The sequence below is a fragment of the Pteropus medius genome, unplaced genomic scaffold (genome assembly GCF_902729225.1).
Source record: "Pteropus medius unplaced genomic scaffold, Ma_sr-lr_union100, whole genome shotgun sequence".
Classification (NCBI taxonomy): domain Eukaryota; kingdom Metazoa; phylum Chordata; class Mammalia; order Chiroptera; family Pteropodidae; genus Pteropus; species Pteropus medius.
The window spans coordinates 6,381,105-6,407,031 of NW_024351543.1; the positions used below are offsets into that span (position 1 = coordinate 6,381,105).

The 25,927-nt window shown below is 31.1% G+C and overlaps 1 protein-coding gene and 1 pseudogene across 3 annotated transcripts in view; both read left to right on the forward strand.

The window, feature by feature from the left end:
* STXBP5L (syntaxin binding protein 5L) overlaps positions 1-25,927 on the forward strand; it is a 260,367-nt gene that overhangs the window by 175,993 nt on the left and 58,447 nt on the right. For 2 of the 3 annotated variants that reach the window (XM_039843137.1, XM_039843138.1), the window contains 2 exons: positions 7,182-7,247; positions 15,888-15,980. In XM_039843137.1, the coding sequence (XP_039699071.1) occupies positions 7,182-7,247; positions 15,888-15,980 (159 nt within the window). The remainder of the gene's footprint in view (positions 1-7,181; positions 7,248-15,887; positions 15,981-25,927) is intronic. The other variant, XM_039843139.1, reaches the window with a different exon arrangement.
* Positions 13,795-13,913, forward strand: LOC120586832 (uncharacterized; annotated as a pseudogene).

Below are 25,927 nucleotides of genomic sequence, written 5' to 3' on the forward strand. Positions count from 1 at the left end.
ACCAAGAGAGTAGCTTAAAGTCAAAGTACAGGCCAGTCTCACTCATGAATATAGATGTAAAAATCATAAAATATTAGCAAATGGAAGACAGACATATGTAAGAAAGATAAAACATCATAACCAAGGTAGATTTGTCCCAGGAATATAAGTTTAATATTTGAAAATCAATCAATATGAAGTACCTGTTTAACATAAAGGAGAAAATATGATCATCTCAGTGCAGCCATGCACTGCATAACAATGTTTCAGTCAATGACAGACCACATATACAACAGTGTCACACTATATAGCCTAGGTATATACTAGGCTATACCATCTAGGTTTGTGTAAGTGCACAGTATAATGTTCGCACAATGATAAAATCGCCTAACAACACATTTCTCCAAACATATCTTTGTCATTAAGTAGTGCATGACTGTGCGTGCAAAAATAATTTGCATTATTTGACATATTTATGATAAAAATACTCAGAAAACCAGGAATAGAAAGATATTTCCTCAACCGAATAAAGCCCATCAATGAAAAACCTGCAAATAACACCATACTTGTGAAATACTAAATATTTCTCTACTAAAATCAGTAACAAAAGAATGATATGTACTCTCATCAGCTTTGTTTAGCATTGTACTTGATGGCATAGGAAGAGCCAAAAGCAAAATTAAATATATGCCTAAAAATTAGAAAGAAAATATTAAAGCTCTTTATTTGCCAATGACATTATTGTGTAAGTACGAAATTCAAAGGAATCTACAAAACTATAAAAACAATATGTGAACTTAGCAACATTGAAGAATACCAGTCAGTATACAAAAATCAATCATGTTTTTGTATAACAGCAGTAAACAATTGTGAAATATATGTATATTTAAAATACCACGTACAGGATAGACTTCCAAATGGCAACCTGAAGAGCACCATAGATAGTATCCGGAGAAAAAGCCTAACAAGTGAAAAAACCAATCACTTAAAGCCTCTAGGTGTCATTTTTATTTTTAAATCACTCAAAATCTCTAGATATTGTTCTGAGAGGATACAGAAAATGAAAAAGCATTTATTCAAAAAAATCTACTAAAATTTGGTAAAAAGTAAGTCTATGTCACTGAGCCACAATTTGTTCTATACCTCTTCTGCTTCAGTTTGCTAGCATTACTCATTCTCTTCAACTCCAAGTTGAAAAGGCCAAATTCCTGTTGAGTATGAACAAAAAATTAGAGGTTCCCTTCCTCTGCCAATCCTCCACTAATAAGACAGAAGCCAAAAATACTAATACCCTGATTTTCCCTCAGCCCTGCTTGATCATAGAGCACAGGTTTCATGCGTGAAAAGTCAAGCTGAGAAGATCAGAGATTACCACTCCTGTCAGGGCCTAGGAGCTCAGAGGTTTTGCCCAGGGTAAGCAGCAGTCTATAAGAACAGCAAACTCTGAAACTCTCCCTAAAGGAACTAGCTTCACTTGCAACACAATTTGGGGAAGTTCAAAACCAATAAAGTATTTGGTGAAAATCAAATAAGAGACTGGTAGCGCCTCTTGATTAAGAGCAACCAGCTGGACCATAGGGGAGCTGGTTCACTAGAAAGAACCCAAAAAAGACACAAGAAGATCCATCCTGGGATTCGAACAAACCTCAGAAAGACTGGCTTCGAATATGACCCCTACCCAATTTAATTGGGCCAGAATGTTGAGTAATATATATCCCAGGGCATTGTGAAAAACAAAGAGCAATCACCTGGCTATAATTGAGATACGTAATAACTGGATGTGATATTAAGAGAGGCAGATAACAGAGAGATCAGAGAAAGAAACAAAGGGAACCCTACTACAACCACTCCCATCTCAGCATGATTTTATTTTATGCTGAAGGCTTTACCCTCTGAGAAGCATCATTAAAGTCTTCACAATGTAGGAGAAATAAACTTGACTGAAATAGTCTGGCCAAATCACTAAACAAATAAGCAAACAACAAAACCAGAGCGAGGGTATGGGAATCAGTAATCAGTATTCAGTATTCAGAATTGCTATATTACCTAAAATATCTAGTTACCAACAAATTATTGAGACATACAAATAAACAGGAAAGTGTGACCCATTCACAGGAAAAAATAAAGCCACAGATATTGCCTGTGAGAAGACCCAGGTGTTGGATTTAACAGTGACCTCACAGCAGCCATTAAAAAATGTTTAAAGAAATAGACAGTGTCCCTTTAATAAAGGAACACTATGATTATAGTGTCTCATCAATTAGAGAACAAAGAGATGGAAGGTATTAAAAGAACCAAGTGGAACTATCTTACAGGACACATAAAAATTAACTGAAAGTAGATTGAAGACTTGAAAACAAAGATTCTAGGAAAAAACATAGACCTGAAAACATAAAGATTCTAGGGGGAAAAAAAAAAACATAGGCAGTAAGCTCCTTGACATGGGTGTCAATGATGATTTTTTTGGAGTTGACACCAAAAGCAAAGGGAACAAAGGCAAAAATAAACAAGTGAGATTACATCAAACTAGAAAGCTTCTGTACGACAAAGAAAATCATCAACAAAATGAAAAGGAAATCTACTAAATGGAGGAAAATATTTGCAAATCATATATCTGCTAAGGGGTAATATTCAAAATATATATAGAACTTATACAACTTATACAACAATAGCAAAAATCTGAAACACTTTGATTTTGAAAAAGGGCAGAAGATCTGAATAGACATTTTCTCTAAGATAGTTGAAAAGGTGCTCAGTGTCACTAATTATCAGAGAAATGCAAATCAAACCCGCAATGAGATATTAGAAGGCTATTATCAAAAAGATAAGAAATAACAAGTGTGGTGAGGATGTAGAGAAAAGAAAATCTTGTGCCCTGTTTGTGAGGATGTAAATTGGTGCAGCCACTATGGAAAACAGAATGGAGCTTCCTCAGAAAATTAAAACTAAAACTACCATATGATCCAGCAATTCCACTTTAGGCTATCTATCCAAAGAAAAATGAAAACATTAACTCAAAAAGATATATGCACCCCCATGTTTACTGAAGCATTACTTACAATAGGTAAGATATGGAAACAACCTAAGTGTTCATCAGTGGATGAATGGAAAAAGAAGATGTGGTACATATACACAATGCAATATTCATCCATAAAAAAAAGAAATATTGCCATTTGTAACGACATGGATGGACCTTGAGGGTATTATGCTAAGTGAAATATGTCAGACAAAAAAAGACAAATATCATGTGATATCACTTATATGTGCAATCTAGAAACAACCTCCGTTCCCCAAAATCAACCTCAAACTTATAGATGCAGAGAATGGATTGGTAGTTGCCAGAGGTGGAGGAGGATGCATGGGTGAAATGGATGAAGGGGGTCAAGAAAAAAAAAAGAAAAGAAAATTCTGATGTTGAAAATACAATAAGTAAAAAGAAAAATTCACTTGAGAGACTCAATTGCAGGTTTGAACTGGAGAAAAGAATCAGCGATCCTGAAGGTAGGTTGATAGAGACTATGCATTACAAAGAACAGAGAGGAAAAGGAAGAAAAACCCTCAGAAAATTGTGGGATATCTTATGTGTTTCAACATGTTTACAGAAAGAGTAATAGAAAGAAGAGAAAGCAGCAGAAAAAATATTTAAAGAGATAATGGCTGAAAACTTACAAAATTTGAAGACAAACATTAATGTGCACATCCAAGATGCTCAATAAATTCTAAATAGGAAAAATATAAAGATATTCACACCAAGACACCACAGTAGTAAACATGCAGAACGGCAATTAGAAAATTTCGAAAGTAATTAGAGGAAAACTACTTGCCATGTCCAAGAGAACACCAATAGAATTAACAGTTCATCAGAAACATATTCAAAGTGCTCAAAGGAAAAAACTATCAACCAAAAATCTTATATCCAGTAAAAGTACATTTCAAAAAATGTAGGTGAAATAAAGACATTCCGAGATAAACAAAAACTGAATTTCTTGCTAGCAGAGCTACCTTACAGGAAATACTAAAGGAAATCCTTCAGGCTGAAAGAAAACGACCTCAGATGGTAATTTGAATTCACACAAAGGAAAAAAAAAAAGAACACTTAAGGTAATTATATAATTACAAAATAATAGTGTAAATGCATATTTCTTATGTGATTTAAAAAGCAATTTATGAAACAATATATATAAAATTGTATTGTTGGGCCTATATATAACATATAAAAATGTAATATATTTTCTTCTAATAACAGCACAAAGGAGGAGGTGGGTGGGAGCAAAGTTGTGTTTGAGTAAGCAGATGACTCTAGATGAATATATCAGAGCAAATGAAGAAAGCCAGAAATGGTAAATCAGAAGTTATTATACAAACTTTATAAATATGTTTGCTCTTCTTTCTTCTCTCAACTTTTATAAAAAACAAAATTGTATAAAGTGATAATTATAACAATACATTGTTGAGCTTGTAACACATATGAGTGTAATATGTATGCCAAAAATAACTCATAAAAGAGAAAGAGAAAATAGAGCTATAAAAGAGTAGCATTTTTATATCTTACCGAAATGAAGTTAGTATACATCCGAAGTACACTCTGGTAAGTTAAGATTTATATATATTAACTCTTAGAGCAACCATGAAAAATTCAAAAAATATAGTGAAAAATTTATTAAAGAAATTAGAGTTACACTAGAAAACATTACTTAATGCCAAACAAAGCAGTAAAGGAGTATTAGAGGAATAAAAATGACATGAGATATACAGAAAACCAAAAGTAAAATAACAGATGTAATCCAACTATGTCATTAATATCATTAAATGTGAATAGATTAAACAATTCTATCAAAAGATAGAGGTTGTCAAACCAGATTTTTTAAAAAATTGAGATCCAACACTATGCTAACTGAAGGCAACACAAAAAGATACAAATAAGTTAAAAGTAAAAGGGTGGGAAAAGGTCATGCAAACAGCAACCATGAGAAAACTGGAGTAGCTATAATGATATCAGACAAAATAGATTTAAACCAAATAGTTACTAGAAGAGGGACATTTAAAGCAATAAAATGCCACACACACACACACACACACACACACACACACACACACGCGGCTACAAAGTAAATGAAGAAATACCTAACAGAATCAAATAGAGAAATATAATTCCACAATTCTATAATAATTATTGGAAGTGTTAATAATCAACTTTCAATGATACAAGAACTAGGCAGAAGACTGAAAAGAAAACACAACTCTTGAAAAATGCCATGTACAAGATCTCTGTACTGAAATCGGTAAAGTAGTTTGCAAAAAACAAATTTTTTTATTCATTTAAATGGAGGGAAATCCCATATGTATGGATTAGAAGACTCAATATTAAGATAATCTGTCAAAATTATATCTAGATTAGAATCCAGTATAAATCTAACATATCTTTTTGTAGAATTTGGCAAATTTTATATAGAAATGCTAAGAATCTAGAATAATGAAAAAATTCTTGGAGAACAAAGTTGGAGGATTTCCCTACCTGATTTCAAGATATACTATAAACCTACATTAATTAGTGTGGTAGTCGAAAATAAGATAGACAAATAGACCAATGATTATAGAAGAGAGTCCAGAAGTAGACCCACACATTTATGGCCAATTTTTGACTAAGGCACCAATAAAAATCAATAAAGATAGAAAAACCTTCCTAACAAAATAATGATGGAACTGAGCAAGCATATAGAGAAAAAATGGACTTCATTCCTACCTCACACCATAATCCAAAATTAAATTGAGATGAATTATAGTCCTAAAAATGAAATCTAAAAATTAAAAAGCTCTTGAAGAAAACGAAGAATAATATCTTTATGACCACATGGTTGACAATGATTAAACAAGAATCAAAAAATAATCACAATAAAAGAAAATATTGATAAATTGTCTTTCAAGTAAATTAATCTTCTGCTCACCAAAAGATATTTCATTTTCACTAAGAAAATGACAAGTCACATACTGGAAAAAAATATTCACAATATCTATACCTGACAAGACAACAAAAATACATAAAAAATTCCATTCAAGCTTCGGCATTAACTTAGCTCTGTAAACTTACATAATTTAAACTCTTTGAACTTATTATTTCTTAGCTATAAAACATCAAGGCTGATCTAGAATATCACAAAGGTCCTTTTCTAAATGATTTTTTGAACCTATAGCAAGTTTATTGGTACAAATTATGTAAAGAAGGAGATCATCGGAAGGAACATGAACAAAATGGTTTTGGTAATTGACAATAGCATCTTAAGTACTTCTGGGTATGGGAATTTACATTAAAATAGAAACTCAATATTTATTTACAAAGAAAAAGTATGTGAGACTCCCCAACAAGGATAGGAAAACCATAATTAAGGATATTTTATGAATGCCATTGGAAGGCAGAATGGCAGATAGTAAAAATTACAGTTTTTTAATCGACTGTGCCTATCTTTGTATTTGTCAGGAAAGTGGTGGAAGAGAAAACAAGAAATATTAGAAATAAAAATGTAGTGCTTATTATAAGAAGGAATTTGATACCATTAAACAAACTACTTAGTATGTACCACAATACTGAATTTTTATAAATATAATATTAAAATTTGTAGCATCTCCTTAAAGGTCTTTTTAAAAGCCAATAACCATTTCTCTTGAAAATGTAAGCTTTGATTAGGTCTTTTTGAAAACCTCTTCTAATTTGTATTATTCATGATCTATCTTCAGATGAAGCCAGGTCATTTATTAAAGTAGATATTTCATATGAAAAAAGAATAAAAGAATTTACATCTTTCCATCATCATGTTCAATTGCCCTTTGGATATCAATTAGTTATTGCTCATTTTTTTTCTGTATTGCTTGTTACAACAAACTGGAAAGATGAGTGAAAAAGGTGAAGAGAAATATACTCAATTAGTGTGATAGCTTTGCAGATTGTTACTAAACTTAGTGTGGTGATCACATCTTAAGATAAATGTCAAATCACTATGTTTTACACGTGAAACTTGTATATTTTATGCCAATTATATTTTAATAAAAAAGATTTAAAAACATTCAGAATAATTGTTGTAACACAAGCATAGAAATGTAGTTTTTCACAGGGGGAAAAAAACCCTTTAAACTTATAGGAATTAAGAAATAAGAATTATCTACAAAGTTAGCAAAATTTATCTTATTTTTTGTCATTTTATTTTCAGGTTTAACTGAACTGAATGACAGTCCAGTTCCCCTGGAACTTGAGCGCTGCAAGTCTCCCACTTCAGGTAAACATGAGGGTATTTTTCAGGCTTTTGGTCACTCACTGCAGTAATCTATTACTTTACTTTCTTAATTCTTATAATGTAAAATTTCTAATTTTAGTAAAAGTGTAATTGAGTTTCTGAAATTTAACCATAATCAAATTTGATTACAAAATTAAATAGAAATAAATGTCTTTAAAGATATTTTGGCCTCCCAAAAATTAAAATCAGAGGCATGAGTGCAATACTTTTAAAGACATTTCAAACGAGGTTATTTTTAAGATATATTAAAAATTCCAAGTAAAAAATTGGTAATATTACACAGAAACTCTATCTTTTTATAGGTAAAACTGAATTACTGGGAAATATATATCATAGGTGCAGTATCATGTGATATCATCACTCTGGACTGTAGTGTGGAAACATGTACACTTGTCCCTCAATTTACTTGTCCTTTCCATGCGTCTTTTTTTTACGTGGAAGGAAACCACATAAAGAGAGTACACCAGTATGAAACAAAAAATACTAAATAGGCCCATATAAATCATAAAAATATTTATTTCACATATTTTCACAAAAATGCTAATGAAAATTCAGAAAAAAAAACAAATTTTATTCGCTGTCAGTGTCTGTACTGTAAACTAAAGCAAACAACCTTCTCTTTTTAATTGGCACAAAGTCACTATCTTCATCGCTCAAAATATTTGGAAGTACTACTTTGGTTTCCTTATTTATGTTTTGGATGATCTTTTTCCAACCCTGTCTTTTGCTAAGTTTTCATAAATTCTTTGATACTCACTGAAACATTTTAAAAAATCTTTTCAAAATTTTAAAGCCCATTGGATGTTTGGATCAATGTCTAGAATTGCAGCTTCCAGTTTTGTGGCCAGTTAAAGAGCTTTGTAAATATTTTCTGCAGTGAATGAAACTGGTCCTAGGTCACAGCCATATTCATTGGCAGGATGGTCTGCAGATATTCAGTGAATTAATTTATCAGTTCACTCGTGATCAACTAGTAATTTGTTAATGTCATCTAAATTCGAATTGTCAGAATCTTCTTGAAATTTATTTAATGAATTAATAATGCCAGTTAATCCCTCTTCAGTTGTTGGAACCATATTCCCTGGTACAACCACGTCAGGTCATGTTACTTTCCAGCAAGCATTTAAAGTTGATGGCTTTATATCACTCAATGCTTAAGCAATATTCTTGATACAGCTTAAAATTGTATATTTATTCCAGGGTTCTATAAGTGATTCATTATCTTCAAATTCATTAAAAATATCATTAACACTCCATTTAATATAATTAATCTTAAAGGTGGAAATAATGCCTTGATCTAAAGGTTGGATTAAGGAAGTTGTATGTATGTGATGGCAAATATACAACTTTTATATTTGGATGTTCTAAATTGTGTAGATGACCAGGTGCATTATTTAGAAATAAAAGTATTTTAAAAGACATTTTTCCTTCATATAATGTTCAGCTTCTGTAGCAAAACATTTATAAAACCAGTCCTGAAAAACATCAGTAGACACCTATCCTTTTTTATTTGCCATCCAATGAAGGAGAAGATCATTAATAATTGTCTGCTAGTATTAGTTCTTTGTACATTGCTGAGTTAAGCTATTGTTTTTTAGAAATAGTAATTGTCAATAATGGAAATGAAAAATAAAGAATCACGTAAAATGAGACCACTCAAATGGAAATCGTATATAAAAGTCCATGTAAACGCGGGGGGAGGGGGATGTTTACCACATATAAAAAAATCTTGTGTAAAAAAAATATCGCATATATCAAGGGATGGGTGTATATTCATTGGCAAAAAATTTTTTAAATAATATTTTGGAAGTAAAACAGCAAGGTAAAACATGAACCCATTAAAATATATTAAAAATTTGAATATAAAGATTCCTAGAAGTAAATTTTTTAAATAAGAAAAGAATTATTAACAGTAGAAATTGTTGGGTGGTGGGGTTATGAAAGGTTTGCTTATTTCTCTAATTTCTATTTATCTGATTTTTTCTGTACTATATAGTAATGTGTAAATTTTTAAGCACCAAAAATATTAGTTATATATTTGACATTGTAGATCTGTTTTCAGAGTATAAAAAATTATAATTTATTTTTATTTAAACTTTTTAACTTTATATAAATTCATCAACATTTAAATCTTTATAAAGCAATAAATTTTGACTTTTAGACACTCATTTAGAATTGTGACAGTTCTTCAATTTACTCCATCCATTAAGAGTTGTTTATCCTTATTCTTCGGAAATGTAGGCTAAGTAGAATCTTGGTTCTTGTGTAAATTTTTGTTTTAATCATATCTTTTTAATCTTTATTTTACTGTTTTTATTTTAAACTTGATCTCATATGTTTACCCTTTCTTTTGCATTCCTATTATCACCACCCTAATTTAAGTATTACCTCATCCTAGAGTATCACAAAAATTTTCTAACAGGTGTCTTTCCTTCTCTTTTTAATTGGCACAGGAGAGCTTTCCATCTCTCCTCCCTACAATTCATTTTGCATGTCATGTTGTAAAATTAATCTCCTTAAAAATATTACTTTGACCCTATGACAGAAACTCCAATATAAAATATCATTCAATATCCTATGCCAAATTTAAATAACATACTTTAAATTCTCATCCGTAATCTGAATTTGAATAGTAATACACTTATATGGTTCAAACATCAAAAAGAAATGGAATTTTAAAATTTCCCTTCTCTTCTTCCCCATTAAAAAAAAAACCAAACTGACAACCAATACTTGCCTGGTATTGCTGGAAAGAAAGAATATTGTTGCATACCCTAAAATGAGCAATTTGGGAATATCTATAAAGATTAGACAAGCATATACTCTTTTACCCAGCAACTCCAATTTTAGGAGTTTATCAGTAGATATACCTCCACACATTTAAAATGAGGAATGTATCATCCTCTTAAAAAATAAACAATTTTGTTAGTTTCTTATTTATCCTCTCAATTTGTGTTTGTAAAAAAAAAAAAATTCTTTTTTGCTTCCTGTTTTATGCAAAAATAGTATATCTAGTTCACTGTACTTTGCTTATTTCACTTTACAGTGTAACTTGTCTTTCCATTTCATTAATTTTCTTATTCTTATTTACAGTTATATGATATTGAATTACATGATGTACTAAAACCTATTTAATCATTTCATCTATTAAAGGACAGTTTGGTACCAATCTTCTGCTATGTCAAACAATGCTGCAGTGACTAACCTTGGTACATTCCTCATTTTAAATATGTGGAGGTATTTCTATCGATAAACTCCTAAAATTGGAGTTGCTGGGTAGAAGAGTATATGTTTGTCTAATCTTTATAGATATTCTCAAATTGCTCTTTTTAGGGTATGCAATAATTTTCTTTCCTTCCAGCAATACCAGGCAAGTATTGGTTACCAATTTTTTTTTTTTTTTTTTTTTTTTGCTAGCCTATTTGGTAAAAAAGAATTGTCAATGTAGTTTAATTTACCTCTCGCATGTATGTAATGTTAAATACCTTTTCATCATATGTTTAAGAGCTCTTTAAACATTTTTTCTGTAAACTATCTATTCATATACTTTGTCCATTTTTTATAGGATTGTTTGTTCATGTCCTTATTTATATTTTGATTACTTGATTTGTCCTGTATGGAGAAAAGGTGAATTAAAATATCCTACTAAAATGTTTCCATTTTTCCTTGTATCTGCTGCATTTTTTAATATTCATGCATAGATATTCAAAAACATGTCCACAAAAAGTGCATTCTTTACCATTAATCACCATTGTTCATTTCATATTATGTGTTCTTCGCCTGAACTCTACCTTGTTTACTATTAATACCACAACTCCTGTTTTTTTTTATTTGGAATTTTTTTGTAACTTTAGTCTTACCTCTCCTGGGATAAATTTTTTAATTGAGGCATAGTATATAAACCTCAAAGTGCATAAATCTTAAGAGTTCAGCTAAACTAGTTTCCAGTAATGAATACACCGTGAAAACAACACCTAAATCAAGATATGGACTGTCACTAGAACCTTAGAAAACTCCCTCATACCCCTCTCAACCACAGACCCCCACAAAGGTCCCTACTGTTTTGACTTTTATCACCATGGATTAGTTCTGTCAGTTTTGGACACATATAAATATAGTCATGAAGTATTTACTTCTTTTCTTGCTTATTTTGCTCAAAATCATGTATATAATATTCATCTATGGTGCTGAGTGATTTTTATTGCTTGTGTAATCTCGATTTATTTATGTAGTTTATTTTTGTTGAACATTTAGGTGGTTTTCAGTTTGGGGCTATTATAAGTAAAGCCATTATGGCTAATCATAAATAATTTGTAATGCAAATATAAACTAATTTATGTTATACATGTATCTGGGAGGGGAATTTTGGGGTCATATGGTACTTATGCATATACATATATGCATATGTTCAGCTTCAGTAAATCCTTCCAAGTTTTCTAAAATGGTTGTACCAATTTTACATCCACTAGCAGTGTATGAATGTTATTTGTTCCACATTGTCAATGTTTAATTTTTTTCGATTTTAGTTATTCTAGGGTGTATGTAGTGCTCATTGTGGAATTAAATTGCATATCCCTGGTGTCTAATGATTTTGATGAGCTTCTTTTATGTTCATTGACTACTTTTAACATTCTTTTATAAGGTATCGAATCTTTTACTGATTATAATTGTGTTGTCAACTTTCTCTTTTTAATATATAGGAATTCTGTGTATATATGTAGACAGAAACATACATAGAAGTTGTTTCTTAGATGTATATAGTGCAAAATATCTTTCCCTATTCTGTGACTTGCCTTTTACTCTCTTAAAGGTGGTCTTTAAAAGATTTTTAATGCTAATATATCAATATTTTCTTTTGTTAGTGCTTTTTGTCTTGTTTTAAAAAAATATCTTTCCATTCCAAGATCATGAAGCTATTTTTCTATATTATCTTCTAAAAGTCTTATAGTTTTACCTTTTACGTTTAAGTTCAAGTTCCATTTGGAATATATGTAATGTGAAGAAGGTGTCAAGTGTCCTTCCATTTAGGTATCCAGTTGATGAACCCCATTTATGGGAAAACTATCATTTCCTCCGCTGCACTGTAATTGGTACTTTTGCCACAAATTAGTGTACTTTACTGTGTATGTTTGTTTCTAGACTTTATGTTCTATTTCTTTGGCATGTTTATCTATTGTTTATCCATTTCCATAGTTTTAATTGCTGTAACTTTATAGTATGACTGATAGTGTAGGTTCTCCAATTTTGTTTCTGTGGTTCTTTTTCAAAACCTAGCTATTCTAGGTCTTTTGTATTTCCATATAACTTTAGAAACAATTTAACTGTTTGCACACAAATAAATATGCTTGGATAGTGAATGCAATTTCATTGGATCTATAGATCAATTGGGCATAATTAGCATATTCACCAATATTGAATTTTTCATTTGATATCTCTCTTTTTCTGTGTCTTCTTTACTTTCAGTAATATTTTTAGTTTTCTTTGTAAGGTGTGCACATCTTTCATTAGATTTCTTTTCTTTGTATTTAATTTTTTTATATTGTGAAATTTTAAATTTCTTTTTCTTATTGTTTGTGGCTAGAATATAAAATATATATATTTTAATATATTGAGCTTATATCCAGAAAACTTGATAATTTAATTCCAATAATTTATAAATTCTTTTGGATTATCTATGTGTCCAATTATGACCCTTGTTAAAAATGACAGTTCCATTTCTTCTTTCTAAAAGAGAAATTAGCTAGGACCTCTAATACAATATTGAACAGATGTGGTATTAGCAGGCATCTTTTCCCTGTTCCCAATCTCCAGGATAAGTCTTTCAATATTTCATAATTTTGATGATTGCTGTTGGTTTTTAGTAGACATTCTTTTCGTCCTCTGCCTATGATTTTTCTTTTTATTAGTGTTGAGCAGTTCTGGAAACACTACGACTTTTTTTTTTTGGCAAAGCAGACTCAGAGGATTTTGCATACAATCAAGTACAGTGCTTCAAAGAAGGAAGGTTTTGACTATTTTTGTATTATGTTACTTGAGACAGAAATGATTGTGATAAAATTCAGTGGCTTACTTGAGACTGATTTGCTGGGTAGGTCTTTACTAGCTCTTTAAATTATAAATAATCATAATTGAGGAATGGGAGATTCTTTTAACAGCTTTTTAAATCATATTTATATTTGTTAAAAAATGTGAAATTTATTTTTCTGGGGAAAGTGTCAACAGAGTTTATCTTAAGAATATTGGAAAGAATCAGTTTTTGCTTATTCCATTCATTTCCCATGAAAAAGAAAAAAATAGTTGTGTGTTAAGGGGTCTTTTAAAGCCCGTAGAGGAGAATGTGCCCAATATTATTTCCAGCAACACAAATACCTAGAACAACATTCTGCGATCTCTTGTTATTGTTATAGGAATTGCTGTATTCAATCTAGATTATCAGGAACGGTATAGTTAGGGTAAGTATGGACTTTTTAGCCCAGTCTCATAAAACTGAAATGTAACTATGAAAAAAGCAAGTTTAAGACCATAACAAGTCTACGGCCATGCGACCCTGAACAAGTCCTATCCCGTCTGATCTCAGAAGCTAAGCAGGGTCAGGCCTGGTTAGTACTTGGATGGGAGACCACCTAGGAAGACCAGGTGCTGTCGGCATAAAAAATAAAAAAATAAGGTATCGTAAGCTGACAAGGTCTTTGCAATCTGTGAGGTCAACCAAAGGTTGCCTCACCTAAAAAAAAAAAAAAAAAAAAAAAAAAAGACTGTAACAGCAGTTTACAAAACTCATGAAGCTTATTAACTCTAGAGGTAGAAAAAATGAAAATATAAACAATTAAAATATTTAGATAACTCATGAATGACAGGATCAATATACATAATTAAGGAAAACTAGAATATTTGTAATACATTCTCACTTCTGTAAAAGGAATGCAGCTATGCCTCCTAACAAGTCTCCTTGATTTAAACACTCAGAAACAGTTAATTAGGTTTGACTAATAATGGCAGTTATGTTTGTATATGGGTGTAGCTCCCCTTTTCATGCATATATAGTATTTAAGATCCAATACTATTCTTGCCTTCTTTTTCTTAGTGCAGTGGTTCTCAAACTTAAGCCTGTATCAGAGTCATGTGAAGAGTTTGTGAAAACAGACTGTTGAGTGCCAGAAAAATTTTAATGAAGTCTAGAGTGGGGCCTGAGATTTTGCTTTTCTAGCAAGTTCCTGGGAGATGCTAATGTTTCTGGTTTCTGTACCACTTGAGAACTGTGGTCCTGTGAAACTTTTTAAAATATTATTTCAGTAGTTACTTCATCTCTCAGGATCTATTTTGGGATCTCAGACACTCATCCATTTAAAGTCTGCTAAAAATAGATTAAAACATTGATACAAATATCTCTGATTAAGAGAGGTTGGAATCACAGAAGCTGGAGACCAGTAATTATTTTATAACTCTGATTTTCTATATGGATCTCAGACCCCCTTTTAGCCCAATAGACTAAAAGTAAAATAGAGTGAAATTTCGGACTATTAAATATTTCCTTGAGGATAATGAGAGAGAATAGAGTAGGAATGGGGAGCTGAAAGAATCCCAATGAGCCAAACAGAATGCTGATCTTCTCAGCTTCCAGGACAATATAATCATTTCGTTATTTATTCATTTATCGAACTATTCAATAAATGATTTTCAGTATCTACAGTTAGATATTATGCTATCTACTGAGAAACTACTGAACAAAATAAATGTACTCCATGCCAAATGGAACTATCTACAGAAACCAACATTAAATTAATAATTTTACAAATTGTTTTTTTCTTAAAGCTTTGTAACCCTTTTTTGCTTACCAGGTAAGTTTATGCAATTTGTGTACTACATAAATATACCTCCAAAGCGGGTGAGCAGGAGCTAATATTCAGCCCTAGCTCTACTAGTTTCTGGCACAGAAATACATTCCCTTAAAGGAAATAGCACATTTTTCTTTGGATAAAGAGCTGAAAACTAACCAAGCCTTCAGCTGTAGGGTTATGTCTACCCACAAGGTGTGCATTTTTCTAATTTGTCCTCCTTTAAGTTATGCCTTTAAAAATCATTTGCTCAAATGAACATCTTTTACTAGGATAGCATTAGATCCTAATACTGCTGCTACTTATACAGCTATCCATCCTCATGATTCTCACTTTCCAAAATATACAATAGATTTATTATACTATTAAGTTTAAGTGAAGGCTAGGGTGATAGAAATATTTTTTTATTAAAATATATTTATTTAGATATCTTTACTAAAGATGCCTTTATTAAAATATAGAGGTGAATGTCACAAAATACTAACAAAGAAGTAACCAGTTCTGTTCTCAAATTTGGATTACAACTAGGTCTTATAGCCTAGTCTGAATGCTCCTTCTTAATGATTCTATGTGCCTAGAACTCTACTACAGCCTCCAAAGAAGAAAGCCTCTTCCCTCTAAACAGTCTTCTGTTGGGGCAGTACCAAAATACACAGATAAAGGCATAGAATAGAAATCTTTCCAAGTAGTTATCATGAAATTCGCCTCTAAGGTAAAAATTCTGGTTCATTTGGCTAAGAAATTATATGCCAATAGTTTTTTTTTTATTATTATTCCTTTCCTTTAGGACTTGCTACCAGAATTCCTGAGGCAACACCAGGCTTTTGTAGGAATGAAATTCCAGCTGTGAGACAGAGGAATCAAGTACATCACTTGCCAGGTGAAAGTGAAAATTTCTTTTATGAACAAGTTATTTATATCTCCACAAGTTTTCAGACTTCACAATTTGTCTCAAAACTTTATTCCTATCTGTTGTGCTGAAAACACAGGTCCCTCATGGTGAATGAATAAAAATTTCCTGAAGCAATGGCTAAAACCATAGATGCTGACTTCATGAGATACAGAGCAGGGATTCCTAAGGCTTTTGCGAAAGGTTTTGAAATGTTCCATAGAATTTTGACAGTGTTATTTTTCTACTCTAAACCTGAATAATTTTATCAGGCCTATAAGAAAAACTAGAGAGACCAACAGAGAATTCAGGGAAAATTTAAGAGCCAAAAAGAAAATAATGTAGTTTTGTAAAAATTCTCCATAATTCTTCAAAATACAATTAAATATTTTCTATGATCAGAAATAACTGTAATGATCATGGAAACTCCACCAAAGAAATGCCTCAAAGGGGCAATATTCTCTCTCAAAAATAGTGTGCAGAAAGGAAGGTCCTATATCTAAATTTTATGCACTCATTGAATATTCGATGCTGCTCATAGGGACCAAATCAGAAGCCAACATTGATTATGCAGCTTCTTTAATATAGGAAACCATTACAAAATGGTTATAACCAGATCGGCAACTTTAAGAAACCCGAATTGCCAAGGTTCTATACCCCAAATAAAGTAACTAAGAAACCTAAAGATAATTGCGATCAATAATTTTCCAGACAGTAGTTTCCTTTTTTCTTATGTAATACAACACCCCTATGATATGCCTTTTTCTGAGGAGAAAACTGAAGCCCAGAGTATTTAAGTAAGTAGAGCTGGAATTCCAACTTAGTTACATTTGGTTGTAAAGCCTGTGCTTTTTCCTGGTTTTCATTAATAAAATGAGAAAAATAAATATGAGAATTACAAAAAATAATCACAATTGAAAGCAGTGAGAAAGTGAGAAGCTGCTGAGTCACGAAGAGACAATGTTTTAACAAAGAAATTCAAAATAGATATACTTTGCATAAAATACCGGAAACACAGTTTACCATTTAAATTCCATGAAAAATTGGTTTTGAAAATAATTTTTAGTTTTTATAGTTCATAAAATCAACAGATTATCACATTTTGAATTTATTAGGCCTTGTTTGCTAAAAATTGTAATCAACGTTGGTATAGTACTTTAAAGCAAACAAGCTATTTTTTCATTTGTATTATTTGATCTAGAGCAAACTATAAAATTGGTATTGTTCTCATTTTATATGGATGGAGAAATTATGGCTAAGAAAAAAATTCTATAACATCCAAGGTTACCCCTACTAGTAAAATGGCTTAGTCTGAATCAACTCAGTTCTTCAGACTTTAAGGTCCTCTGACCCTAAATTATTTGACCTGTTTTCACTTTTTAAAAAGTCTGTGGAAGAGCCTACTTCTCTCTGGGAGTTTATAATTCAAGATAAACAAGAACAGAAGTAAAGATTCACAATTATTTAACACTTGTTCATATGACACTAAGAAAAACTCACTGATTCATTAACATCTAGATAGAAATATAATACATATTTTGTGGTAGCAAGAATAATAGAGTCATAATAAACATTTTTATGTTGGGGAAAATTCTGATAAAGATAGCTCTTTGCCTGATTATATCTTAGCCACTTCTGAAGAACATAAAAGGGAATATAACAACACAATTAGAGTCATATAGCCTTTTCAGGGCTCCACCTGTCATGGTGACCCCAAAATTGTGTGTGTGTGTGTGTGTGTGTGTGTAACTTTGCCTATATACATACCAGGTGTTTTTGTCCTATCTTAGTTTCTGGCTTGGGGAAGATAGAGGCAAATGAAATTCATTACTATATTTTGACCGATTAATTAATCTATAGATAGATAAATTTATTTTTTAATTTAATGTTAGATTTATTTTACAGAAGATATCTAGGCTACGCAGATGGCATCTTCTATATTGCTTAATGGAAAGGGCATAGCTTTGGAGTCAGATATTTGACCTTACTCTGCCACTTTCTACCGTTATAACTTTAGCCAAGTTTCTTACCTTTAACTGTGTGCTAGTGTCCAGATAGTCAATAATATATAGTAATAGTTATTATAAAAAGCAGTGTTGAACATCCATGGCCTAAAGAGATTGAACCTGGTCTCCTTAATCATTTTAAATTTCTAAATATTAGTGATAGCTTATTCATAATAAAATAGAAACCCTTCATTGGGAACCAGAAAGTCAATCCAGTTGTTTCTAATCAAGAAACACTAATCAGAAGTTTGAATTGGTAACTTCTACCCTAGCTCTTTATGTTATTTCTCATTAAAACAGTAACCATATTCAGACTGATTCAGGGTTCACTGTTTCTAAAATTCTGATTCAAATGTGAAACCAAGGATCTGACTGAGACTTATTTGAAGCCAATACAAAAATCCCTCTGATGAGCCAGGCTGTACTATCTATCTATTGGTTTTGAATTGAATTAAGAGTTAGGAAAAGGGCATATGAATGTACAGCTGATTGAAGATGATACCAAAAAGATACATGAAGCCCACAAGGCAAAACATTGTTTTAATGCCTAAAGTTTTTTTCATATTTAGGGCTGAAGATCAAAGATAGGGCTGAGCATATGACCTTATTCTGGCATAAACTATGGTAAGCCACCAGCCTATCCTGCCTCATTACTGTAACTGAACTTGAATTTGGGAGGAGGAAAATCTAGGAGTTGAGAATAGTCTTGCTAAGGTTTATAAATCTGATGCTGTTGTAGGGCTTGGCCATCATGTGACTTTTAGGCCTGAATTTATAGGTAAATATTAAGATGTATTTTGCCATCAGCCAATCCTTTCACTCATTTGCAGCATCTTTGGTCTCTTATGCCATCCTATCTAACAATTTCTAGGTAAGTCAAAAGGTGATAGATGTGATTAGGTAAGTGATTAACCCTGTCTGTGGGGATGCTTTCCTTTGACCTTTTTGTTTGTTTAAACTCAAATTTATTGATATATATTTATATAAAATAAAATTCACATTTTTTAGTGTATAGTTATGAATTATTTTTTCTTTCAGAAATGTATGCCATGACATGTTAAAGTAACAAGAATTTTCTGGCAGTTTGCCCAGAATCTAACAGGATTAGAATCATAAGAAATCAAACACTTGCTACAGCTATATTCCTTGCCCTGCAGCTGGATTACCTACAGTACAGTTGGCTGTGTTACTGTCTATTAGCCAAGACAGGTAGTTTTTCTATGTGAGGATGTACAACATGACTTAGAAGTTTTCATAGAGAATAAGTCCATTATGAATCAAGTGTGTGATGTTATTCTTGAAAAGAGAGTGGTCACTTAGGAAGTACTATTGTGCACAGCAAATAAATTGTATATAGTACTACGTACAATTAGAGGCCTTATCAAGTATGCTGTGTTTAATTCTACACATTAGATTTTAAGTAGGACATGTTGCCCGGATAAGTCATTCCTGAAATATAATACCATAGAATGACAATCTTTTCTTGCCAACTAAGTTCAATAATGAAAATAATAGCTAATATTGAATGGTTCTTATATATCACACCACGCTAAGTAATTTACACATGTTCCCTTAAATAATGCTGACAAGATCCCTATGAAGTAAGGGCTATTATCATCCTCTATTTTACAGAGGAAGAAAAACAGTCTTCCTGAAATAAGTAACTACTACACCAGAGTCACTCAGTTGGTAAATAGCTGAGTCACAATTTGATTCCAGCTTACTTGTGTTCTTGATCATTGGGCTTTACTTCATCAAATACATGGAAACCTGCCTTGGAGAAAAGCAAAAGTCTTTGCGGTGCTTTACAGAGGGGGAAACAGGCATCTAGCATTTTCTAATAGGGACATTCCTATCATAACTACCACTATCTATTCCTCATCAGAAAATGGAAAATTAAAGATAGATATGATATAAAATTGTTAATAGAAAAGTACCTGTTAAAGAATATATATAACTAATCATAATACCTTAAGAAGCTCAGCAAAGTGTTATCTATATCTGTATATTGGTATCTAATTTAACAACTAAGGACAATATGGCATCTCTTGTATGGAAAATCTAAGATGCATCTCAGAAAGTATTTTTTTGTGGAAGGGTCCTAAGTTAAAGTCCCATAGGTTGGTTAATGGTTATAAAATCATAAAACATTATTTCTCAAAATGTGATCTGCCAACCTCTTGGCATCAGTATCACCTGCAACACTTTTTAAAATACACATTTCTGCTGCTCTACTGAGAATATCTGGAGATGGCCCCTAAGTCTCTTCAGTTACTTTATGATCTGGCATGTGAGAACATGAATCAGTTACTCCTTATTCCTCCAGAGGTTAGAACTGGAGCAAAGTAGTAAATGATAAAGGAAAGTTTGAGCTCAAAAGAAGGAAATTCTGTAGCAATATAGCAAACCCCAAATTGGATTTTTTAAAAATACCTTTGAAGATTTCTGTCATGGAACTATTCAAAGATGCCAAGAATGTTGTAGGAGAAATACTTGCATTGAGAGGGTATTTGACTAGATGACCTCTAAAATTCCTTTGAGCCAGGACTCTCCATCTCTCTTCTCTGTGCAGCATGCCAAGCCAGTGTGTAGTAAGAAGTCTGTTTCCCATTTTCTCCCCTTTGACCAACAACATCAAATAATAATGGTGCACATGGTTTAGCTTAGATAATGGTAAAAATTAAGAAATTCAGAAAGCTGCATTCCCAGAGGCACACTGCAAAGGTTAATGTGTGTAATATGTACTGTTTTCATTTTATGTATTTCCAAGACTTCTCTTGCTTCCTCTTACCCCATACATCTTCCAACCCAAATTTCTCAAATTTTAACGTATAACATACTCCTCTAACACTTACACATACTTTCTCAATTTGCATAGCCCTCTTCAGAGTAAACTCTCCCCCCTACCTTCTGACTTTGCTGTTATTTTTCAACATTCATTAGGGAATCACTTAGTGTACATCTACTCTATGCCAATACTTCATTAGGTATTGGGAATACAGTTCCTATCTTTGGAGAACTCAAGTTTCAAGATGTTAGTGAGTAGTACGCAGACCAAAAAGAATCGAGTATAATAAAACGGGTTAAGTATTATCAAGGAGATGTGCACAAAGTGCTATGTTAAGATAATAGCACCAGATGAAGCCTTAAGTTTAAAGCTGCCTTCAATAAGTAGGTGATTTTTAAGCTGTTCTGAAGAGTAGGAGTTTATTAGTTGGACGAGGGATGAGGAGGATCATTCTGGGCATAAATAACAGAGGACTGTTATTAACATTCTTATTAAAGAAGATCCCTAATTAGTTCCATTAACTAATCATTCCATTCCCTTTCCCTCCCCCAGTTACATAATTTAAGATGATATTTGTGAAGGGGCCTCAGTTTTTAGATAGGAAGTCATGTACAGGAAGCCAAAAAGGTAGGTGGTAAAGTAGAGGGGGTGGGGATTCTCCAAAGTGGAGCAGTTTTGAGAACCAGAATAAGTTAGATACTAAACTATAGGAGATGAATTCTCCATTAAAATAGTGGGGCATGAAAGGCATCTGACTTTGTAGTCATTGTCCTGTTGTATGCATCTGCCTTTTGATCAATAGGCAGAGACTGTTGCTCTCTTTTTAAAAACTCTTTGAAATCCATTTTTGAAATATTATATAGGTATGTTGAAGTACCTTATTTAAAAACAAAATAGGAAAATTAAGATAAATCATAAAACAAATCTTTACATTATAATTAGTTCCTATTTAAAAAATTAAATGAAAGATTAAATAGAAAATATCCCGCTTTCTCAATCCATCTAAACTATGAATCAATATAAAATATAAAATAAAGTATATTTTAAAATATACTTTATTTGCAGAAACATTTGAAATCTTGCTCCCTGGCATATATCATCGGTTTGGCTCAAATAAACTCATTAAAATTTAAAATATAGATATAGATATATACTTTAGTTGCAACCTCTTATAAAGCATAAGTATTACATATATTTCTATAGTTTGCCATATTTTGATATAAATAACATCTTTTTGTTTGTGCTAATTCTAAACCCAAATTACTAAAATTTAATTTATTGATCTTCCCTAATCTTAATGGCATTATTTCTTAATGTCTTTTCAAAATGATAACCACCTGCTATTATTTTTATTAGAATAATAATACTTAGTTTATTTTTATAAGTAGTTTAGCATGGCATATTGTAGTTAGCAAACTGCAGCCCACAGGTTAAAATCCAGTTTGCCACCTATTTTGATCTGACTTGTGAATTAAGAATGAAACACTTAATTTTTAAGGTAAAAAAATCAAAATACAAATAATATTTTATCAACACAAAAAAATACATTTACGTTTATATTATATTTAGATTCTATAAACCTATTATAAAATGTATTCCAATCATATTCCAAATGAAACAGATAGAATCAAGAATGTTAACAGATAAGAAAACTAAAATGCAAATTGATGAAATGATTTTTTTCAAAGCTAAACATATAGGTGGTAACAATTCATAAATTTGTGAGCCACATTTTCTGATTTTAAATTGAGTATTCTTTCTACTATATCATCCAGCATCTTTATTTTAAAATAACTTTCCTAGTTGTAAAAATTATCACCCAGAAAGTATAAATTAATTGGTATCATCCATTAGAGTCTTAAGGTAGTAATTGATAATGATTTCTAACATAATTTCCCCTAATGCATTAATACGATAACGTACATTCTAGTTAAATATTTGGAGATATCCAATGTAAAACTTTTATTAACAGATAAATAATGAATGCTTTTCCATAAATTGCAGGAGTTTTCTTGGTTTATTCGAACATTTTCTGATAGCTTGGTTTATAATAATATAATTAAATTCATTTTCAAATATTTTGTATTTCCAAGATTTTCTTATCTACTGAATTTATCATTGTAGTGTTCAATAATGAAATCATTTCACCTGCCACAGGCATGGTAACATTTCTTTGACTACATCATATACATACACTAGAATTTTTTTTTCTATTTCAAAAAGCTGTTGACAAAGTTCATGTTTTTACCCTTATCATTGTTATTTATGATATGACCTAATATATTTATTGCAATACTTCTTTACTTATTAGATTTATCTAAAATTTTTGGTTCTTTCCAAATTAAATATGAAATCACTTCTTATACTACATGTGAAAAAAACTATGCAAAGATACACTTAAATATTTACTGTAAGAACAATTACTTTTCTCATGTTTCTGTTTGCATATTAAATATTTACTACTGAATGGCAATGAACTAACATTGAACAATATTTCTGCTTCCATACATGCTCACTAAATGTAATGTTCATCAGGATTTTAATAATTATACTGTAAGACATACTGTTCCCCCACACTTTTCTTTAATTTTATATAATTAACAGCTACCTTTTTCCTTTTTCTGTTGTTTCAGTTAAAGGATCAAGAAAGTTAAGTCTGCCAACAGATCTTAAGACTGATCTTGGTACGGTAGGCAAAAGCCAACAATTTTAAGTTGTCTTATATTCATTTGGCTGAACATTTTTACCAACCAGTCCATGAATAACACAAGTTTCTCAGATGGCAATGCTTGATGTCTTTCCAAAAAGGCGTTCTAAAATCATCATACAGTTCTGTTGGCAGCATTCGACATTTTGTTTGTTAACAATCATTTTACAAAATTATGTTTTATAAATCATTATATACCAAGGTATATAATGTTTGTTTTCTTTTTATCATGAAAATGTTTTTAAACATTAAATAGTCACTCATATGGGCCCTTTTGACTGTTATCATGTAAATGAGCATCATTTTTTCTGGAGTTATTTTCCCTATTTTATATTAATATCATTTAGAGTTAATGCTATTTAATTTAAAAAAATTTGATATGTAAAAGAATGGAGCTTTGGCTTCATTAAATAGGACTTCATAATTTTTGGTTCAGAATTTTTATCTGCTTGTTCCAGCATGGTTTCTTTTTTGAAATTTAGTCAAATTACCTTTATTCTGACTTAAAGAAGCCATACCATAAATCCTGCTACTGTCATGGTTGAAATAACAAAAATAATTAATCTTTGCATTATTCTTTAGAGTTTACAAAACTGTTTCACGTGTGTCATTAATAAATGGTAAATTTAAGATTTGAACCTAGATCACAGAACATAATACCTAAAATTTATGGAGAATATTAACATACCTCTTCTCATTGTATCTAAATAACTTAAATATTACATTTAAAATCTAATTACATATAATCTTATATGAATTTGATAAATAGATAATATAGTATTTTTTAATTTTTATTTTTTACTTTTTTTTACAGTAAGGCATATATATATTTACACTGTGTGTTCAACTTCCATAGTTAGATTTCTTTCTGTTATCACATATTTAACCCCCTTTACCCCATCTACCTATAGTATTTTTTTAAATACAAAGCACTGACATAGTAAATTATCATTAGTTCAATATTATCATTAGTTCAATAAAGAAATTATGAAGTTAATCAGAATTTTATTAGTGTAACTGATGTCAAAGGAAAGCTCAACATTATAGTTCCATTTATTGACCTTCTACTATGTGTCAGACACTATGCTATATAATTTGTACAAGTTATCTAAGATAAGGTAGGTAGACATTGTTCTCACTTCACAGATAAATTAAGGCTATGAAAAAATTGAATTTGCCTAAAGTCACACAACTAGTAGCAAAACTGAATTTAAATCAAGGATATATCATTGCAAAGCTTATAGCCGTATAACCACCTATCATTTTGTATAGCACGTACTGTGACAAATGTCAAAGGAAGACTATTTAAATAACACCTTTTTCTAGAAAAATATGCATTCTGATATTTATTCATGTAATTTCCACAATCATAAAATTTTTCCTAGAATGTTGAAAAATAAAAATAAAAGAGAAAGAAGATTTCTAGCCCACTTATATATTTATTAGAAGTAGCAAAGAAATCAGTTATAATTCTAATCTGGGTGTCAGCCACAATTGTTACTAATAAATATATTAATAAACAATTTCTACAAATGTCTGTCAAAATCTCCAATTATCTCCCTCCTAATGGCTTTGTTTTTCATGCATACTTTAAGCAAAGATGAATTATGAAAACTCAGATATATGGAAAAGATAAGATAATCAAGTCCTTGTTATTTTATTAAAGAATTTTTTATGCCTAAAAAGATTCACAATAACATTTTATTAAGTCTGCATTTCTAAATATGTAATTAATATAATTTCATTTTTAGAACATCTTTCCAGAAAAAAAAGCATAAAGCTTCTGAAAGAGAATAATGTCTATATGTATATAAATTCTTCCAATATAAAACATTGGTTTAAATTATACCCTGGGTTGCCTGTAACATGTTTAAAAAAAATATTTTCCAGTAGTGTATAATCTATTAGTGAAGGAGGAAGATATTTAAGAAGCCGTTGCAGAAGGTCAAATAAGGGCCCGAAGTAGGATAACAACAATAAAAATGAACAAGAGGAGAGAAGGAATTACCATGGGAGACTTTACAATTGACGGGATTGAGAACAGTCAGGGAAGAGGGTTGATAAGGCATATGAAATAGGGGAGTCGGTATGACTACAGACTATTGAGACTAGCTCTCATTGAGAATACCTGGTTTGAGAGGAAAAAGAAAATGAGTTTCAGTTGCTACAGGGACATCCATGCTAAGCATTCAGTGAGCAATTAGAAATGTATGGCTGGAGTATAGGCAGGATCTTAAGCCCAAAGTAATAGATAACATTTATCTATATGAAGGTATTTATCTATATAAAGTGAGTGTGTATATGAGCTGTTCACTAAAGACGAAGGAAAAATGACATTATGTTGGAGAGCACTGGATACTAATGTAACTTCTTAGTACAACGATCCTTAACTAGAGTTGTATAACAGTAATAGTAAAATAATAGTAATAACAGTGAA